We start from the raw sequence: 20,298 nt of genomic DNA, 5'->3' as shown, positions 1-20,298 counted from the left end.
TTTGGAGAGCCAGTAAAGACATGATTGGCCAAATGACCTCCTTTTGCATTGTAACAATTCTGTGATTCTGTATTCACTATAGAAACATTCAAGTAAATAGCTGTAAATTAGGTGGAGGGGAGAGAGGAACCTGGCGAAATTATAATCACAAGGGATGCAGTACTGAGTAAATTGATGGCGCTGCAGGCCGACAAGTCTCCGTGTCATCCTAGGGTCTTAAAGAGGTGTCTAATGAGATAGCAGATGCGTTGGTGTTAAGCTCATGGTGTAGTGGGTAACATATTAGCCTGCGTTGAAGAATGGTTAGCTAGCAGAGAAGAGTATGCACAAATGGGTCTTTGTCTGATTGGCAGGATATGGCGCATAGGGTCCCACAGGGATCTGGGCTGGGGCCTCAATATTTTTAAAATTTACATCAATGATGTAAGGCTCTGCACTGTATGTTCTAAAGATATGGGGAGCGAAGGCATGGCAGCTAAATTTGCATGGATACAAATAGGCTGATGGAGGGGACAAAATTCTGGCAGTCAGAGTACAATTTGAGAAAATGTGAAGTTGTTCACTTTGGGAGGAAGAATATAAAGGCAGAGCATTGCTTAAATGGAGAATGACTGCAGAATGTCGAGGTGCAGAGGGATTTCGGTGCTCTTGTGCATGAGCCACAAAAGCTTGTATGCAGATGCAGCATGTAATCAAAAAGGTTAATGGAAAGCTACCCTTTATTACAAGAGGGAGTGAACATTAAAATAGGGATGTTATACTCCAGTTATACAGGGCATTGGTGAGACCGCATCTCGAATATGGTGTGCAGTTTTAGCTCCTTATGTAAGGAATGATGTAAATGCGTAGGAGGCGGTTCAGTCGATTGATACCTGGAATGAGCAGGTTGTCTTAGGAGGATAGGTTGGAACAAGGCTGGACTTATTTCTGCTCAAGTTTAGTAGAGCAAGGGTGACTTGACTGAAGTACGCAAGTGCCTAATATTGACAAGATGGAAGTTGAAAGAACTCTTGTGGATGAGTCCAGAACTAGGGGGCACTGTTTTAAAATTAGGGGTCACCCTTAAAGGACAGAGAGGAAGAAGATTGTTTCCTCTCAGGGGGAGGTTGAAATAATCTTGTTAAACAAGGGAATCAAAGGTCATCAGGGATAGATGAGGAATGTGGAATTCAACATGAACAGATCAGTCGCGATCTTATTGCATGACGGAGCAGGCTCGAGGGGCTGAATGGCCTACTTCTGCTCCTATTTCGCATGTTCGTATTAAAATACAATTAACCTAATCAATACTTATCAGCTGAATATCTTCCATGGTGCATCTGCTACGCTACATTCTTTAAAAATAGAAAGGTTTGTTGTAGTTGCAATAACGCAATAGAATTCCAGCTGTAACATAAAGCCTATGGTGGAAAGCTAAGTAAAGATTTAGCATAGTCAACCTGTTATTTATAGAGACAAATACCACCACTGATGTCTGTGATTTAATCAATCCAGTAATCTGACTAGCGTCAGAAATGAATTGTCAAGCTATAGTAGACTAGAGTTTGCATATTCTGGATTTTAGCCAACCGGCTAAATGTTGGCTATGTGGTGGAGGGTGGGTGTAGAAATAAACTTTTTATAAGTCAAGAGGAATTCATAGCGACAATTGACGCTCAACCTTTCCCAAGCGTTAACAAGTGTTGATGTTAATGTGTCCATGTATAGAAAGGCATCTGCTTAGCTTCTCCTACTCACCTTGCTGCTGGAACATCAGCATAGTTTGTGGTGATGTATGTACTGGCAATGAGCGGGTACGCTGTACTGAACTATGCGTTCGACTTGGCATACTGTTACTTCCTCCAGGATTAGCAAACCACAGGTTCTGTGGAAATACAAGCCTTATATTACAAAATTATTTTCAAATATACTGTCTCTAAGATAGAGAAACTGTCGGCATTTAAAATCTCTTGTACATTTTATGTCTACTACTCCAGAGCTTACCATCCGTAAAAATTTCATTCATTGTTTTACATCTACACTCTCTGAATGCATCTACTGTACAACTCAATTCTGTACATAAGATTCTTGGCTTCACCTATTCTCATAGAAGCCAATTCTGTTCTTCCATATTTTCATCATTCTGTTTCAGTATCTCTATACACCAAAGTGAGGAAAAACAGGAACTGCATATAGACTGTTCTCACTGGTTCTTTTTAAAAAGGAACAGAAAAGTTTGCAAGTCAGGAAAATCGGATAAATGTTTCCAATCAAGATTTGGCAAATGTAGTTAAACAGTCTTATTTTTCTGCCCCTTTGTTGTTTGCTAAACAAAAATTGTACTTAAAACAACACATTTCTAAGAATGCATACTTACATATCTTGTGCAATACAAAAGGCAAAAAGACTTGAACAAACCTGTCTCCCTTGCTTTAATATGGCAGGATTGCTGGTTGTACTACGCTGTGGGGCGCTCATAAGTCCACTGGGGCCCATAAGACCTAGACGAGCTGTGGGCATATTTCGAGGGGGCATCTGAAATTGGCGTTGAGTTCGTCTACCCATTCCTCCACCCACAGATCCAGCTGCTGGTAGGGAGTTGGACTGACTAAAACCCCAGCTATGTAAAGAACAGATAGGTAAATACAATATTCTGTCTTAACATTTACAAATTAAGAACTGTAATGAAAAAACTGACGTAAAATTATTAAAGCCCCGACAGATATCCTGCAGCGAGTCAAAAAGAAATAAGGTCTATAACTTCAGTTTGGTGTGTATGCTGTTTCCCTCCGAATGTTGAAAATTTAAATTTGTAAAATCACTAGCCAATTGGCAGTTAAAAGATAACAGATGACCACAATATTAACCTTTTTTAGTTGAGCTAATTTAGCAGCTGAAATCATTTTCTGATTGAATTTGGTAGGAATCCAAAAATAATTCACAAGCAGCGCATGCCAGGCACACCGGAGTACATGGGAAAAGGAATGAGATGGTAGCACAATTGAAATAGTATTCCATGAACAGGAATTTGGCAGGAGAAACAGTGAAGAGAATAGAGGAAAGAGGATCAGAGTAGTTTAACGGAAATTAAAGCATTTTAGTCACAAAGATTGTTATCTAACATTTGTAATAATGGCTGCACACGTGTGATGTTCCTGCAGGATGTGGGAGTTTCAAATTGCAGGTGCTAACTAGGCAAACAGTAAGGAGTTAAGGGCAGTTTCTCAGTGTAGTTGGATGTGGGTAGCAGTGCCCCACAGTGTTTTGTTCTGGGATCACTTCTGTTCACTTCATACGTCAATGATTTGAATAAAGAGTAGAGGGCGTGGTATCCAACTTTACAGAAAATACTAACATACGCACAATAAATACTTTGGAGTAGCAAAGGAGACAGATATTGACAAGCTATTGGAAATACAAAAATATGGTAGATGGAATACAATGTATTTTGCGCGCTAGTGCAATTTTGGGTTCTACCTTATAAGAACAATGGTGTTAGAGAAAATAGAGCAAAGATTAATTAGAATGGTGCCTCTTGTGGAAAAATATCAATCAGGACTTGAAAAATTAGGGCTGTTTTCATTAGAATAACCATGATTCTCGGGTGATTTGATATGGATGTTTAGAATTTGGGGTATGGGACAGAACAGATTGTTATGTTTCCTGTGATTGAAGGTGTAGAATGATAGGATCTAAGAGACTTAGGACAAAGATCAAGATAATTATTTTTAAATACATGGAGACTTGAGAGGATACGATTAATACAAAGTCCAAATTTGAAGTGGTAAGAAGTCTTACAACACCAGGTTAAAGTCCAAAAGGTTTGTTTCAAACACTTGCTTGTGGAGCACTGCTCCTTCCTCAGGTGAATCAGGCGAAAGCTAGTGTTTGAAACAAACCCGTTGGACTTTAACCTGGTGTCGTAAGACTTTTTACTGTGCTCACCCCGGTCCAATGCCAGCATCTCCACATCATGGCAAAATTGAATCGATTACCAACATTTTCTTTTTTTTTATAAATATAAATTTAGAGTACCCAATTCATTTTTTCCAATTAAGGGGCAATTTAGTGTGGCCAAACAACTTAGCCTGTACATCTTTGGGTTGTGGGGGTGAAACCCACGCAAACACGGGGAGAATGTGCAAACATCGATTACTAACATGGTTTGTACACGGCATTATCATAGAATCAAAGGGGCAGCACGGTGGCACAGTGGTTAGCATTGCTGCCGATGGCGCTGAGGACCCGGGTTCGAATCCCGGCCCTGGGTCACTGTCCGTGTGGAGTTTGCACATTCTCCCAGTGTCTGCGTGGGTTTCACCCCCACAACCCAAAGATGTGCCGGATAGGTAGATTGGCCACTCTAAATTGCCCCTTAATTGGAAAAATAATTGGGTACTCTAAATTTATTTTTTTTTAAATCATAGAATCATAGGAAGAGGCCATTTGTCACATTTAAATTGTGGAAGCTGTTTGCAAGAGCAACACACAGCTGGTCTTACTCCCTAGCATTCCAGATCCTAACCACTCACTGCGTGAAAGGTTATCCCTCATGTCGCTATGGTTTCTTTTACCAATCACCTTAAATTGGTGCCCTCAGTTTCTCAATTATTTCACCAATGGGAACAATTGCATTCAGGTCACTGCTTATGTGAAAGGTAGACTTGTTGGGTTAGATGGCCTGCCAGCAAATTGCAATTTCCAAGTAATTATCAAATTCTCTAATAAAAGTGAACTTATTTTATAACTAATTATCAAGTTGCAAAGAACATAAAGGAAAAGCAATGTTTAGCTTTAATTATTAAATTAAGAGAATGTATATGTGCTTGTGTAGAAAGAATGCACAAACATATGACTGGCACATGGAACATTCAGCTAGAAAGTTCATGGTTCAAAAAGAAACATATCAATTATTATGACTGTAAACCTTCTTTTAAACGTCAATTGAAAGAAAATGGTGTATATATTATACCTTCCAAGCTAAATGATTCGGCAGAAAACAGCCCATGCAAATGTAAGTCACACCACCCAACCTCTTCTCCATGATTTCACAAGCGAAATACACATTTGATAGAGTATTTTGCATTTCTTGGTTTACATCTAGAAACACACTGACATTTAATAAAGTCATAAGCCATAGCAAGCAAGGTTTTAGGACCTTGTTGTCAATGTCAGGAAATGGGTTCATTACAATAGTTCTACATTCAAATTTCATTTTAATTAGGTTTCCCTCTGGAATTTGCTGGGTTGATACGGAAAGTTTGCAGAGGAAGGTAAGATGTCTAAAACAATTGTTAGTTAGGAGTGATTATTGACTGCTTCTCTTTTGATGTTTATTGGTTACATTTGTCTCTGTTGACTTGTGTTTTGATTATTATTGACTTCTTTAGAGTGAATGAGCAATTTGCTCGACATGACCTTGATTGGCCCACTCGGAGAATAACTCAGAATTACGGAATTGTAATTACTAGAAAATTAATCAATAATGACATTTCAATGCAATTGTGCTCCAAACATTTGAGTTTCTCTTGATTAATTAATCAATAATTTCACAAAAAGGTCACCTGGAAACAAAACACCTCAACTTAGTGAGATTTTATCAATCTAATGTGAAAAAATTCAGCAAAGAACCCAAGCCAGTTGGAAAAAAATTCAATGCAAAAGATTTTTGTCTAGTTGAATACATTGGGTAACTGCAAAATCTTCAACACCGTTTTGTAAATGACTAAGAATTTGCAATGATTTTTAAGCTTTTATTATCCCTGTTGTTCATATGTAGACATTTTAAAAGCTATTTAAATTATTTGAATAGTACAATCTTATTCAATTACTCTACCTGCCCCAAAATTGCAATTTACTATACTCCCGCATGTCTGTTAGATTAATCTACATTGTTTTAATCCCAAACAGCAATCGTAAACAAGACTAAATTGATCAATAATAAGAATGCACTTGATAACAAAGTAACCATTCAGTAAAGTGATAGAAAACAGGCCGAAGAAAAACTATGTTATAAGCATGAAGACAAATTTACTTGCAATTAGTGTTGCGCAGAATTCCTTAAATATCAATTCACTTTTTTTTTTAAACATAGCAAATACACCATTAAATTGAACACTTGACTATTCTTGATTACATAAACCAAAACAACCAACAAGTTCCAATGATATACGAATGATCAACTTAAAAATGTAAAAATGCACAATGCAATTCCCTCCAGAATCACTAACAGCATGGATATTAGGGATATGTAAGCAATAACAGGGCATTTTTTTATTTGGCTGATACTTGACAAGTTACAGAGCTTTACATTGTTTGCACTAATTCGAAGAGCAAGACCAAAAGAAAATAGAAATGCAGATGTTTCCTTTTTGTTCACCCCACAAATGTATTATATTATTATATTAGTTAGGAATGATAAATGGATTTAAAATAAGTAGATCCAAAATTGTGAAGATAAATATTAAAACACACCTTCTTTGCTGTCGATAGCCTGGCATATCCAAAAGGGATTTCCGGGGGAAAGATCTAAAGAGCTTCTGAACCTGCTGTTTCCAAGACAACAACCTCTTCTTCTGTGTCTCTGTGAAAGCCTAAGAGAAAAGCAAACAATTCTAATTAAAATGATAAAATGTCAGTACACATGTGAAAACATTAATTTTAGATTCATAAATTAAGTCAACATAACATTATTAAACATCATTCAAGCTAATACTAATGGGGCATTTTCAGAATTGTAAAATTACACTTCATATACATCAGTGGTAGTACTAATGTTTCGCTCTTTACATCTGTAATACAACATCAGGTGACACAGTTGTTCCAGATAGTTATAAATTTTGATTTCCCCTGACAAACAGCAAATTGAATGCAAATCCCAGGTACATCAAAATTAATATCTATTTTTAGAAAAAGATCAACACAATAAAAGATCAGATGCTTAAAAAAACATATTTACACAAATAATACCTGGAATATCCCAGATCATTATATAATTAATTTAATTACTTATACTTCTAAACATTATAAGTATTGTTAAAAAATCAATATTGAAATGCATTATGCACACACTTAAGGTATAACGTACTTCCATAACTAACAGAATTTTCCTTTCTCTTGAGTTACAAAAATGTCAGTGTTTGACAGGCAATTACAGCAATTATTCACAGCAGTCAATCAGTGCACAGCAAAACCCTACAAACAGCAATACATGAATAGCCAGTGAATCTGTTTTGGCAGAGTTGTTGGAGGGAGGGATCTTGTCAGGACACTCTGCTGTTCAAACAATGTTTCACTGGATCTTTTACGTTAATCTGAAGGAGCCTGAAGCACAAGTTTCTTGTTCAGTTGAGCATGTCATCCAAAAGGCAATATCTTGGTACCACACTGAAATGCCGGCCTAGGTTGTGAATTGGAGCAGGCTTGAACCCACAACTATTAAATTCAAGTGAGAGTGCTACCACTGAGCTGAGGTGAACAGGAGTACTGAAAAAAGACATGCTGGTGAAGCTTTTTGTCTTACACTCACCAGTACTAGCAACGACTATAAGCTGAACATCTACATGTGCTATATGGGATAAAGGTTTAGCTCAGTTGGCTAAACAGCTGGTTTGTGGTGCAGAGCAAGGCCAACTGCATGGGTTCAATTCCCGTGAGGGCTGAGGTTATTCATGGAGGCCTTCCTTCTCAATGTTGTGCCTTGCCTGAGATTTGGTGATCCTCAGGTTCAATCAGCACCAATCAGCCACCCCCCCTCAAATGGGAAAGCAGCCTATGGTCTTTTGGGACTATGGCGACTTTACAGGTGGAACCCACATTTTGTATGAGGTACCCATATGATCATCTTTTATTGTTTGCACCTTAGGTTTTAAGGAAGTCCACAAATAACAACAGCAGTTGTGTATGAGAACAAATTTCTGATAAAACGTAATAGCTCTTCAAACAGGTTTCAATTGTAAGATGGAGTAGCATTTTTCTAAAAGAAATAATGAAGGCCAACTTAAACGTAAATTATAAAAAGAAAAGAATTACCTATACATAAAAAAGTATAAAACAAAAAAGTCTAGTGTCCGGAGGGAGATGGGGTATCTTGGTACATGTCCAACTTCATCTCAAGGAAGAAATAGAAAAATAATTGCTTCTCTTCATTTGTTACCTTGGGTGACTGTTCCAAAATTTAGAAGGCTTACTTGTTTATTATTTAATATTTAGACAACCAGAGCTTCAATAAACACAGTATTTATTTATAGCAAAATTTAGATAACAGCTGCCAGTGCAATCATTTGAAATAGCAAAATATTATAGATAGCACAAAGCAACTTATTTATATCCTATCTTTCAACAAATAAAAACCATTTTAGTAACAAACTCCAGTGCAAATAGATCTGTACTTTGAAAATAATGTAAATTAGGTCTCTATTGAACAAATTTAAACTATTAACACTCATACATATGCAAAGATTTAATGCATCTAAAGGCTCCTTAAGCATCTCCAGGATTAAAATTAATATTGTAGTATTTCACACTCCCTTCAGCCTAAGAAGTATCGAGTATTTGTAAAGTGAATTTTAAAAACTTGTCAAGTCTGTGTCTCTCCAGGATAACTCACCATCAAAATTAGTGGTTGATGCAAATAGCACAGGTGCATTTAAGAGCAAGTTATATAAAGACATGAGGGGAAAAGTGAATGTGAGCATAGGATGGGATGAAGTATGGTGGGAGCATGGTAATATGGAATGCAACACTGACATACCTGTTCTATGAACGTTATGTTAATACAAATCAGGTTTTACTAGAAAACAAAAAATATACTGATAAATATTCTCCCATTTAGGTACCATCAACGCTTTCTGAAACAGGTTCTCTGCATCAGCTGGGAGGAGAGGCATACTTATAATCAGCATCTCTGAAGGATCCAAGGAACCAGCGTCAGGGACATGATCATCCAAAACCAATTCTGCTGGGTCGGCCATGTACTGAGGATACTAGAGTCCTGACTGCCAAAGCAAATCTTCGCCCAGTTCAAGGAAGGCTCCCAAACAAGAGGAGGACAAAGTGTTTTGCGAACACCCTGAAAGCCTACCTCAAGAAATGCAATATAACCATCAACGCCTGGGAGACACTGGCTCAGAAGAGACCTACTTGGAGTAACCTCCAGATTGAAGGGATGCAATTCTTCAAGTACACCCAACGGCAAGAAGAAGCCGGGAAAAGAAGCCTGAGAAAGGAACACTAGCGATCTGGAATCCAAGGACCAACCCCACCTCCCAGAAACACCTGCCAAGTATAAGGTCAAAGATGCGACTCTAGGATCGGGCGCATCAGCCACAGAAGGACCCACAGAACCCATGACCAACAACAAGGGGTTTCTCATAATCATACTCGTTAGCGAGTGATTGCCAAAGATGATGATATAAAGAATGCACTAAAACTAATTAGCCTAGCACCACATACAGCCGGATAGCTTTAGAATATGCAAAATATCCAGGTGACGCAGAGTTGGGACCAGCTACACAAACTGAACGTGGCACGGTTGGCAGAGGAAATGAAGGCGGATGTTAAAAGGTGGGATGTGTTGCCGCTGGGCACGTGTAGACAGTGAAAATGATGGTGTTGCGCAGGTTCTTGTTCATGTTCCAAAACCTTCCTATCTTTGTTCCAAAGGTCAACAGGGTAATTTCAGAAGGGGAGGGGGGAAGCGAGAGAGGAGAGCGAGAGCGAGAGAGCGAGGAGGAGGTTTGGAGGCACCGTTGGCGCCTCTTCCATTCTCGACGGTTAGGAACTCCGAGAGCACAGTGGTATTTTTGGCGATACGGATGGGGAGCCAGCGGAGGCGACATTTTGGGCTAAAGAGCATGTTGTTGAGGCCGCCAAAATGTGACAACCTTAGGTTTGTGCCAGTGGGGCTAGATGCCAGGTTCCGGGGGTGGCAGCAGGTGAGGATAGAGTTCTTTCAGGACCTGTTTTTGGGGACAGATTTGCAGACTGGAGGAGTTGAGGAACTGTACGAGTTGCTCAAGGGGAATGGCTTTAGGTACGTGCAGTTGAGGGATTTCGTGAAGAGAGAGGTGCCGTTCTTCCCAGGGCTGCCACCTCCGGTGTTGCAGAATAAGTTGTTGTCGGAGGACAATGTAAGGGAGGGGAAGGTGTCAGATATTTACAAGGAATTGATGGAGAGGCAGGGTGCTCTAGTGGAGGAGATTAAGTGCAAGTGGGAGGAGGAGCTCGGAGGGGAGGTGCGGGGTAGGATGTGGTTAGACGCCTTGCGGAGGGTGAACGTGTTCAAGGTTAAGCCTCATACAGTTTAAGGTGGTGCATAGGGTCCACATGATGGTGGTGAAGATGAGCAGGTGTGGGAGGTGTGCGAGGGGCGGCGCAAATCACATCCACATGCTTTAGGCATATCCAAGACTGAGGGGTTCTGGCAGGGGTTCTCAGATGTTATGTCCGAGGTTCTGGGTGTGGGGGTGGCCCAGAGTCCGGAGGTGGCTATATTTGGTGTCACAGAAGATCCAGGAGGCCAGTCTCCCTTATAACCCAGAGACAGGTTTTGTTGTGTCGACGGGACTCAGAGCCGCTGAAGGCAGGGGTGTGGACGAGTGACCCGGCAGAATTCCTGCGGTTAGGTCAAGTTCGCTCTGCTGGGGTTGATAGAGGGGTTCACCGGAGGTGAAAACTGCTCACTGATTTCTTCAAGGAGAATTAAGGGGTCAGCAGGGTAGGTGGGGGATTGTGTGGGCGGGGGGGTGTGGTTGGTTAAGGGGGTATACATAGGGAAGGCAGGATGTGGTGAGGTGCTGGTATCAGGACAGGTTGGGGATTTGTGGTTGTTGGCTCAGGTTGGTGTTTTGGTCTTCTGATATTTTGTGAATATATGTAAAAAGCCTTGAATGAAAATATTTTCAAAGAATTCTGCTAAATAGTTACTCAACAAATTACTCAACAAATTATTATAATAGCTTATTTGAATGCAAATAATTATTCAGAATTCCTCAACTATAAATTAAATTAGTAATTTGCTAAATCAAAAATGAAAACCAGAGAGGCGTATAGAAATTATAAATGGCAAATTTGAGTTTGTGGCAGGATTCCATGGTTAAACTGTAATGTTCACTTGTCAGACCAACCTTGTATATTGTGTCCAATTCTGGCCCCTGAGATCATGGGCTGGATTCTCCGTTTTTAGGACTATGTTGCTATGCTGTTGTGAAAACTGTGGTCTTTTACAGCAGGAAAATGACATCAAAAGGCCATAGATTCACTGTCTTGCTAGCAGGCAGCTGTTGTAGAGCTCACAGCTCTAGCTGCTGATACGGCCCTCCGCACTTCCGGGTCAGAGGCCACGCATGTACATGGCGGCAGCCTGCGGACCTGGACCGCCAAAATAGTTCCCCGCATCGACCGCTCCGGACCACCCAAACACATAGCCCCCAGTCCCGAATGAAGCCCCCCCCTGCCCTCCGATCGGCTTTTCCCCAACTGTGGCGGCCCCGGACTGAGTCCGCAGCCGCCATGCGAGGGTCCCCAATGGCAGGACCATGTTAGAACCATGCTGTCGGGAATTTGGCCGGTCGGGGACGGAGAATAACGGCACGGGCCTCGGGCGTGGATACTCGGGGCAGCGTACTCCCGAGTACGGAGATTTTTGGGGGGGGGGGGGGAGAATAGCGAAACAGATTTGTGCGCGAAAAACGCTATTTCGGTGTCGGTGTGCGGAGAATTCAGCCCCATGGTTCAAATTTTCAGTCCCTCCATCAGGAGCACAAAGACTGGACATTTTCCGACTTTGCCAACCCAATTTATAAAGTTATAAAGAGGCACAGTAGACCAGATTTTCTTTCTGGATGGGTGGGGCGGGTGGGGCAGGGACAATGGGCTGGATTAGAATTTGGACCCATCACCCCCACAATGAGAATGAAGGCTACCTACTTTGGAGGCAGGCTGAGCGGAGGCCTGTCTCTGCACTTGGTGGAATTTACTGGAAAAAAAATCAAAATAATAAACAGCTTTGCAAGCCTCACCTCCCCCACACACTCTGCATGTCCCATACAGGCCAATTTATGCCACCTCATGCCACTCTCTACCCTCCCTGTGGCCCTTCATGCCCGCATGCTATTACATGTTCCTCATACTCACTACATCAATCCATTACCCCAAATCCCCATGTCCCTTTATAGCCCATATGCTGGCATAGTGCCAGCCCATGCACCCACCACCCTTTGCACTTACTCTTTCCATGCCAATTCACCGAATATCCACTATGGGCATACCTCAAAAACCATAAAATCCCTACAGCGCAAAAGGAGGCCATTGGGCCCCATTGAATCTGCACCAACCTAGGCTCCACATATCCTGCTCCTTTTTTGACACTCGGGGACAATTTAGTATGGCCAATCTACCTAACCTACCCATCTTCGGGCTATAGGATGAAACCTACACAGACACGGGGAGAGAGTGTAATCTCCACACAGATAGTAACCCAAGCCTGGAATTGAACATGGGTCCCTGGCGCTGCGAGGCAGCAGTGTTAACCACTGTACCAACACAAAATAAAGCTGTGTGTCTATCGATGAAGTTACTATCATTGAAATTCCTTTAATTAATCTCTTAGGAAAACAAACTTTTCCATTCTATTACCAGTTGGAGCTGTTAAACTTCTCACTTAACAGACATCCCACTGTGATAATGTTAGGTTGTAAAATCAGTCCTGCAGTATAAATCCTATAATGATTGCCCTTGGAACTATGTCAACTGACTGAACTTGCAGGCATTGATTTTTTAAACTCCACACATTTTTTAAAATTTAAAGCCCAGCAGAGTTAAAATTCATTGGCAGCTTTGACAGTTCGATTGAGTTTTGATGGTTCTTGGACAGTTCCACCAAATTTATGAACTTCTTGCACACAACCCTATCTATATTTTTTTAAACAATCCCAAAGGGTACCTAAATTACCCCCAAAGGCGTCCCAGGACTAAATTCAAAAGGGTACTTTACATCTCCAAACCTGGCTATCCAAACACATTCACAAAGATCAGACCTGCTTCTACTAGTTCTAATCTGCACAATTTAGGATTAATTTACCTACTTCACCAAAATCACATGAATGAAGGCAGATGCGGAATTAAATGGGAAAGCTGCTGCCAGGAACCACAATGTGCGATTTGTAAGCCACCCCATTTACCCCCCCACAAAGGCCAGGTTCAGGAATGGGACTTCTGGATTTGGGCCTCTGCCGGCATTTTGAGCCTCTTCACCTGAATAAAAAAATCAGGTCGATAACTAGAATTTACATAGCAAATGTTAACGAGGGAGAGGTAAACCATGGAGATATTGAGGGACTAGAGCAGTTCAGCGAAGAGTCAGAAGGCTGATTGATTGTAGGTCTGAGCTTTGAGAAAAAGCTTGAAAAACACAGGCTTTACTGCAACAAAAGGAAATGACAAACGTAATCATTTCGAAAAGAAAACAGAAAATTCTTTCAGAAATGTACGTTTCCTAAATTTTCAGCTTTTTCTTTGGTATAGATATTTAGAAGATGGTGGGCTGGATTTTACATTTGCAAACTGAGTGACCCCCATCCCCCACACGATCAAATATGGTGCGCTGACATTGCGTTGGCAATACAACATCATCACACTAGTCTCTCAAATTACAGAAGGCATGTGGACGTGGAAATCGGCAACCTGCCTGCCATTTTGAAATAACTAATTAACAAGCTATTGTTAACAACCCAATCAAGTTTATTGGGTTGTTCATCCCAATCCAATTTTTCATTGCCTGCTGAATTCTCAGACAGATGTGAAAAGGTTTGGGAGTCTTTTGCGGCAGTTACGATAAGGCAGCACAAGGACAGACGTAAAGACCTGCCACCATGACCATGGTTGAATGTGGCAGAGGTTTCAGAGGAAGGTGGCAGCATATATGTTTTTTGAAGTTATTTAAGAAAATCTTGAGGCTTCAGTAAAGAAAATCATGATTCTGAGAGTATGGTTCTTTTTACAATTCTAGCCGTGACCAACATCTTGCCAGCAATATTGCACCTCTGGCACATGACATCCTGGCCTACAGTATTAATTGGACGAGGAGCATCCTTTGCACCTATAATTAACCTCCTTGCCATCAGATGGTCACTAATTGATTGAACAAGCAGAGAAAACGGTGGGAATGAGTGATCACTCCGTTTCCATTCTGCCACCTTCACCTGCCAAGTAACATAAAGTCCAGCCCAGTAAATAGCATGGAAAAAAACAATTCATTAAACTATATCAAACTAAATTGCGAAACGAGGACCAGCGACAAGTTCAAACATGTAAAACTTCAAACGGATAGGTTTGTCATATAGCCTGACTAGTCTCGAATTCTACTTGCACTCACCTCATGTCCCACACTTTTGTCTATGAGCTGCAGATAAGAGCTTATGTTCTCTTCATCAGGTCTGGATACTAGGAGCTGCGTACACACTGTAAAAGAGAATGATCGAGCATCATAAAACCCGTACTAGAAATAGAAACCACCAAGTGTCTCCAAAATATGAAGCTGAAAATCACAAAAAAAACGGTAAAACTTAATTTTTCAACTTTACAGAATTCAGCACTGTACCAACACAAAATAAAGCTGTGTGTCTATCGATGAAGTTTTGCGGTATTTTTTCGGGTCAGAAAACTTCGTAGGGAACATGATAGTCGCAGATACGTTGACGAGTCGTGAACAGATCCACACTTTAATCACGCTGGAGAAAGTTGATATGAGAGAGAGAGAAACAAGCAGACAAGGGAAGAGACGTACAGATATGAAAAATAGACACAAAGAAAAGGACACAGTAATAAGTCTTACAACACCAGGTTAAAGTCCAACAGGTTTGTTTCAAACACGAGCTTTCGGAGCACTGCTCCTTCACCTGAGGAAGGATCAGTGCTCCGAAAGCTCGTGTTTGAAACAAACCTGTTGGACTTTAACCTGGTGTTGTAAGACTTCTTACTGTGCTCACCCCAGTCCCACGCCGGCATCTTCACATCAAGAAAAGGACAGGCAGAGAGAGACACAGGCATACACACAAAAACAGACAGGTGCATACGCATGTTCCTACACAAAGAGATACCAAGAGATGGTGAGAATGAAACACAGATACAGAGAGGAACATACACCCTAAGTGCAGATAATGGAATATTTTAAGGATTGATGGTAGAAGGGTTCAATGGTTGTTGTATAAAATATAGAGCACAAGGGTTTGGAATAGGTTGGAAACACAGATAGAAGACTTACTAGGAATCTTTCCTGGGAGCAGAAATAAGTAAGTGCTGATGAGTCAAAATGAAAAAGATCAAAAGACCAAGACAAGGATTATATGACCAGAAATTGTAGCACTAAGTGAAACCATTCAATCCATCGTGCCTGCGCCAGTATTGCACTGCTCTAATCCCATTTCCCTGCTCTTTCTGCCACACATGAATATTTTTCTTTTACCAAGTACCTGTCTAATTCAAGTCCTTTGTAAACTATAATTTAATGTTGAGATGTATCCTAGTAAATCTATATTGTGCCAATGTCCTTCTACAACGGGGTGCTCAAAGCTGCACCAATCGTGTCTTGAACAAATACATGTTTTTGATGTTGTATTCAATGTGTCTTAGAATCATAGATGTTTACAGCATGAAAACAAGCCCATTGGCCTAGCTGGTCTATGCCGCCCAGTTTCTATCACTAAGCTAGTCCCACTTGCCTGCATTTGGCCCATATCCCTCTTTACCCACCCTTCCCATCTAACTGTTTTTTAAAAGGACAAAATTGTACCCGCCTCTACCACTGCCTCTGGCAGCCTGTTCCAGATGCTCACCACCTTTGTGTGAAGAACTTTCCCCTCTGGTCTCTTTTGAGTTTGTCTCCTCTCGCCTTAAACCTATGTCCTCTAGTTCTAGACTCCTCTACCTTGGATAACACAGATGATCATTTTTTTTCCATCTGCAGTATTGTCCATTTCTATCTGGAAACCTTGGCTCCTCTACTTTATTTAGAACTTTTACCTCAAAGTATTCTATCTTCCTCCTATTCCCCCTCCCCCACCAAGTGTACAACCTTGTATTCATCTTCAATTCACTGTATTTCGCACATATCCTCTCACTTCTCTCACGCTGTTTTCTTACATTTTTCCTCACATTTTGCTGTACTGCCTAATGCGGTGTTGGCAAATTATGGTAAGTAAGTTTGGTGACCTAGTAGTTACGTTACTACTATACTAACAAGCAACAACCAGACCTCCAAACATCTAAAAATCCAAATCATTTATGCATATGCGAACAGAAGCTGTCTCTAGGTATATTAATAGCTACACCCAAACAAGGAAAACCATTAATTTACTTCTTTAAAAATCATTTTACATTTAATAGCTTAGGTTTTAACCTTTGTAATAAGTCTGGAATGTGGCATTTAATCAAATATTGCCTAAAAATTCAAATATACCACATCACTTATCAATTTATTCAGTCATTTTGAAGAATTCAATAAAGTTAGTGAAGTGCAATATGCACTTTACAATTTATGTTCACTGTTCTTAATTAACCCATACCTTTTTAAGTTTAATGCCTCGAGCAGATGAAGCATATTATCCAAATTATTTCTTCATTTAATTGGAATACATTACGACAGAAAATATGGCGAATTGGGGTCAAGGTGATGGAAAATTTGTAAACAATCCAAGGTGTACTAATGATACAGTAACATTGCAAATATAAAACATTACAAGAGACACAAATATAAATTCGACAAACCTCGAGTATTTATGAAAAAAAACAGCAATCAGAGAAAAAGTACTATTGAACATTTAGGAGTACAAAAATAGAACAAGTGAATAAAATTGCTTACTTGAGTAATCTGTTATTTTGGACATCTAATGATGAAGTTAAACAGAGCATAGAACATGTAAATGAGTTATTTAACAGGATGAATATCCTTTCAAATATATCAAGTGGGGATAATAAATATACACGGTAACATTCTTATTCATTGACTTCATGACAATGAAAATCGGACAGTTTCTAAGCTTGCCAAAGATGAACATTTGCCTCCAGAAAGTGTGTTAGAAATATCGTATTGATGTAAAAAGTGGACATTGAATTCTCTTGGGTTATGGTGCGAAAAGCATGCACTGGAACAATTTTGTCAAAGCTATTTACAATTAAAGAGAACTTGAACTAGGATAAGAGAAATAGCGGAGGTAACAAAACTCATATACGGAGAACATGGTGTTCGGGAGTCACAAGGAAAGTTAAGACTGCTATGGTCTTGAAAAGATGTGCTAATGAATCAAGGAGGAAAAATTAGACTAGATCTTATAGAATCAGAAAATGCAACATCAGAGAATGATACAATCCACCCAAGCAGACACTAAAAAGTTGCAATACATTTGTCGCCATCCTCCAGAAGACTGAGGAGAGATATTTTAATGGATATACTGCAAAATTACTCATATGAGAAAACTTTCAAACCTTTCCTAAACAACTGTGATGTCTTGTGCATCACAATACATACACTCTTCACCCCATCCAAAGTGACGAGAAACAAAATTAAAATCCAAGACAAATTAAGGAAATAAAATTTGGAAAATTCACCTGAGATTTCGCTAATCATTTGAAAGAGCATGGAAATTAATTATAGGTAATTCACAGGATTTCTGCTTCAGTGAAAAAAAACTAAGTGAATTTCACATAAGCACCTGAGATTTATTAAGTATAAATGTGAGAAAAAATCTTAGGCTTTTGCCCATCTTTATTTTCTTCTTTAGTTGATATAGCAGGTCGTTATAACAGAGAATTCTTCATACATTCAAACACCGTTAATGCTCTACAAGCCAGCCAGAAGACAGCTACCAGTCATTGTCAATTCATAGATACTTCCTGGTAAGATGTTCAGAGTCTGAGTGAGAATTTTTAATTCTCAGAAACATTGGATGCTTGAATGTCGGTCATAATTAGAACTTAACAGCAGTGATATTAAATGCTCATGTAAGACAATATTTTGCCTGACTAATTATAATAGATTTATAAAAATACCCCTGCTCAAGTTAAGGCATGTTAGAAGAACAGCTTCTTATTTCAGGTAATTAAAAAGCAGCATTGGAAGAAATGAGAACAAACTTGCATTTATACATCTCTCAAACACTTGATGTCACAAAGCGCTTTAGAGCCGATTAAATAATTTTGAAGAGTAATCTCTTTTACAATGCAGGGAATCATGAAGGTCAGTTTGTGGATAGTCAGGTCTCACAAATAGCAATGAGAAAATTGACCAGCTAATCTATATCAGTGGAGTGAATTGAGGGCTAAATATTGCCCAAAATGCTTGGAGAATTCTGCTGTACTTTTTCAAGTAGCACTGTATCAGTTGAGAGGTCAGACAGTTTAACATCTCAACTGAAATGCAGCACTTGAGTATCAGCCTGGATTATGTACTCAAATCTCTGAAGTGAAGTGGTGTGGTATGTGGCACAGTGGTCAGTATGGCGCTGAGGACTCGGGTTTGAATCCCGGCTCTGGGTCACTGTCCGTGTAGAGTTTGCACATTCTCCCCATGTCTGCATGGGTTTCACCCCCACAACCCAAGGATGTGCAGATTAGATGGATTGGCCACTCTAAATTGTCGGGCAGCATGGTAGCATAGTGGTTAGCACTGTGGCTTCACAGCACCAGGGTCCCAGGTTCGATTCCTTGCTGGGTCACTGTCTGTGCCGGGTCTGCATGTTCTCTGTGCCGGGTCTGCACGTTCTCCCAGTATCTGCATGGGTTTCCTCCGGGTGCTCCGGTTTCCTCCCACAGTCCAAAGACGTGCAGTTAGGTGGAATGGCCATGATCAATTGCCCTTAGTGTCCAAAAAGATTAGATGGGGTTATTGGGGTTCTGGGGATAGGGTGGAAGTGAGGGCTTAAGTGGGTCAGTTCAGACTCGAATGGCCTCCTTCTGCACTGTATGTTCTATGAATGCATGATCTTCTAAATCAATGCCAAGAATGCTACCACTGAACCAAGGCTGATGTATATTATGCAATCCTGGGTCAGTTACATCATGACCAGAGGCACAGTAATATTTCCCTTTACTATGTTTGTTTTAGAACCAATGTGATTTTTTTCTTATATCGAATCGGTTATTCTTCTGAGCTCACTGAGTGAGCAGGAAAATTGGGGCTAATTTAAGAGATCTGTGCTGCAAATCTAGATCTACCAGGAATTAGTTAAGAATGGCCAATTACTTGATGCATAATTTGTTCAGTTGCAGAGTGAACTTACTTTGGTGGTTTGGGCTAAATTTGAAATTTTGGGGTTGTATTTCTACTGGAAATTGCTAACACGAGTCTCAGAGTTAGCCCAAATGCCACCAAAACCACAATATATATTTTTTGATTTGGGAATCCACTGAACTATCATATTTTCCTTTATTATTTAATGTAACATTCTTTATCTATTTTAACTTGAGACATATTCAAAAGCAAGGCCTACCTTTGCCCATGACCCTTGTAAACTGTCCAGGCAGATCCCCTTCTGGAACAGGAGCACCTCCTGACTCGCCCTCACACCCTGTGACATTTTGTTGCTGAATGACTCCAGTAGCAGGGTCCTTCACATCAGGTAGCCGACTTCCTAAGCTGCTGTCTGAGCTCATTAAAGTGGACTGAGAGTCCAAGTCTTGGTTCTGTTCACCAGAGTTTTGGATATGGGCAAAATTGTAAGCTTTGATAGGGGTAAGAATCATTTGGTGCAGCTCCTGGAGGGCATTACGCAGATTACCGCCTTCAAGAACATCCTGTACAATAGAATATAAAATATCAATGCAATATTCAAATGTATATAACTTTATTACAGTGAACAGTTTTGGCCCCCTTATCTAAGGAAAGATATACTGGCATTGGAGGCAGATCAGAGAAGGTTCACAAGGTTGATTCCTGGTATAGAGGGATTTTCTAATGTAGAGAGGTCGAGTAGATTGAGCCTGTGCTCATTGGAGTTTAGAAGAATGAGAGGTGACCTTATTGAGACATTAAAGATTCTCAGGGAGCTTGATAGAGTAGATGCTGAGAGGATGTTTCCTCTTGTTGGCGATCTAGGACCAGAGGGCATAATCTCAGAGTAAGGGGTCAACCATAGACGAAGGGGAATTTCTTCTCTCGGAGGCTAGTAAATCTGTGGATTTCCTTGCCTCAAAGAGCTGTAGAGGCTGGGTTGTTAAGTATGTTCAAGGCTGAGATAGACATTTTTAATCAGCAAGGGAATCAAGGGTTGGGGGAAATAAGGCAGGAAAGTGGAGTTGAAGGTCATCAGATCAGTCATTGAATGG

The 20,298-nt window shown here is 40.3% G+C and overlaps 1 protein-coding gene across 5 annotated transcripts in view; it reads right to left on the bottom strand.

Moving 5' to 3' along the window:
* samd4a (sterile alpha motif domain containing 4A) overlaps window positions 1-20,298 on the bottom strand; it is a 237,761-nt gene that overhangs the window by 35,564 nt on the left and 181,899 nt on the right. For 4 of the 5 annotated variants that reach the window (XM_038779283.1, XM_038779263.1, XM_038779301.1 and 1 more), the window contains 5 exons: window positions 19,464-19,767; window positions 14,354-14,439; window positions 6,454-6,572; window positions 2,398-2,599; window positions 1,738-1,864 (listed from right to left, as the gene is read on the bottom strand). In XM_038779283.1, the coding sequence (XP_038635211.1) occupies window positions 1,738-1,864; window positions 2,398-2,599; window positions 6,454-6,572; window positions 14,354-14,439; window positions 19,464-19,767 (838 nt within the window). Of the gene's footprint in view, window positions 1-1,729; window positions 1,865-2,397; window positions 2,600-6,453; window positions 6,573-14,353; window positions 14,440-19,463; window positions 19,768-20,298 lie in introns of those variants that run through there. The other variant, XM_038779292.1, reaches the window with a different exon arrangement.

The sequence above is a fragment of the Scyliorhinus canicula genome, chromosome 2, assembly GCF_902713615.1.
Source record: "Scyliorhinus canicula chromosome 2, sScyCan1.1, whole genome shotgun sequence".
Classification (NCBI taxonomy): Eukaryota; Metazoa; Chordata; class Chondrichthyes; order Carcharhiniformes; family Scyliorhinidae; genus Scyliorhinus; species Scyliorhinus canicula.
This window is presented reverse-complemented; position numbering and strand designations above follow the sequence as displayed.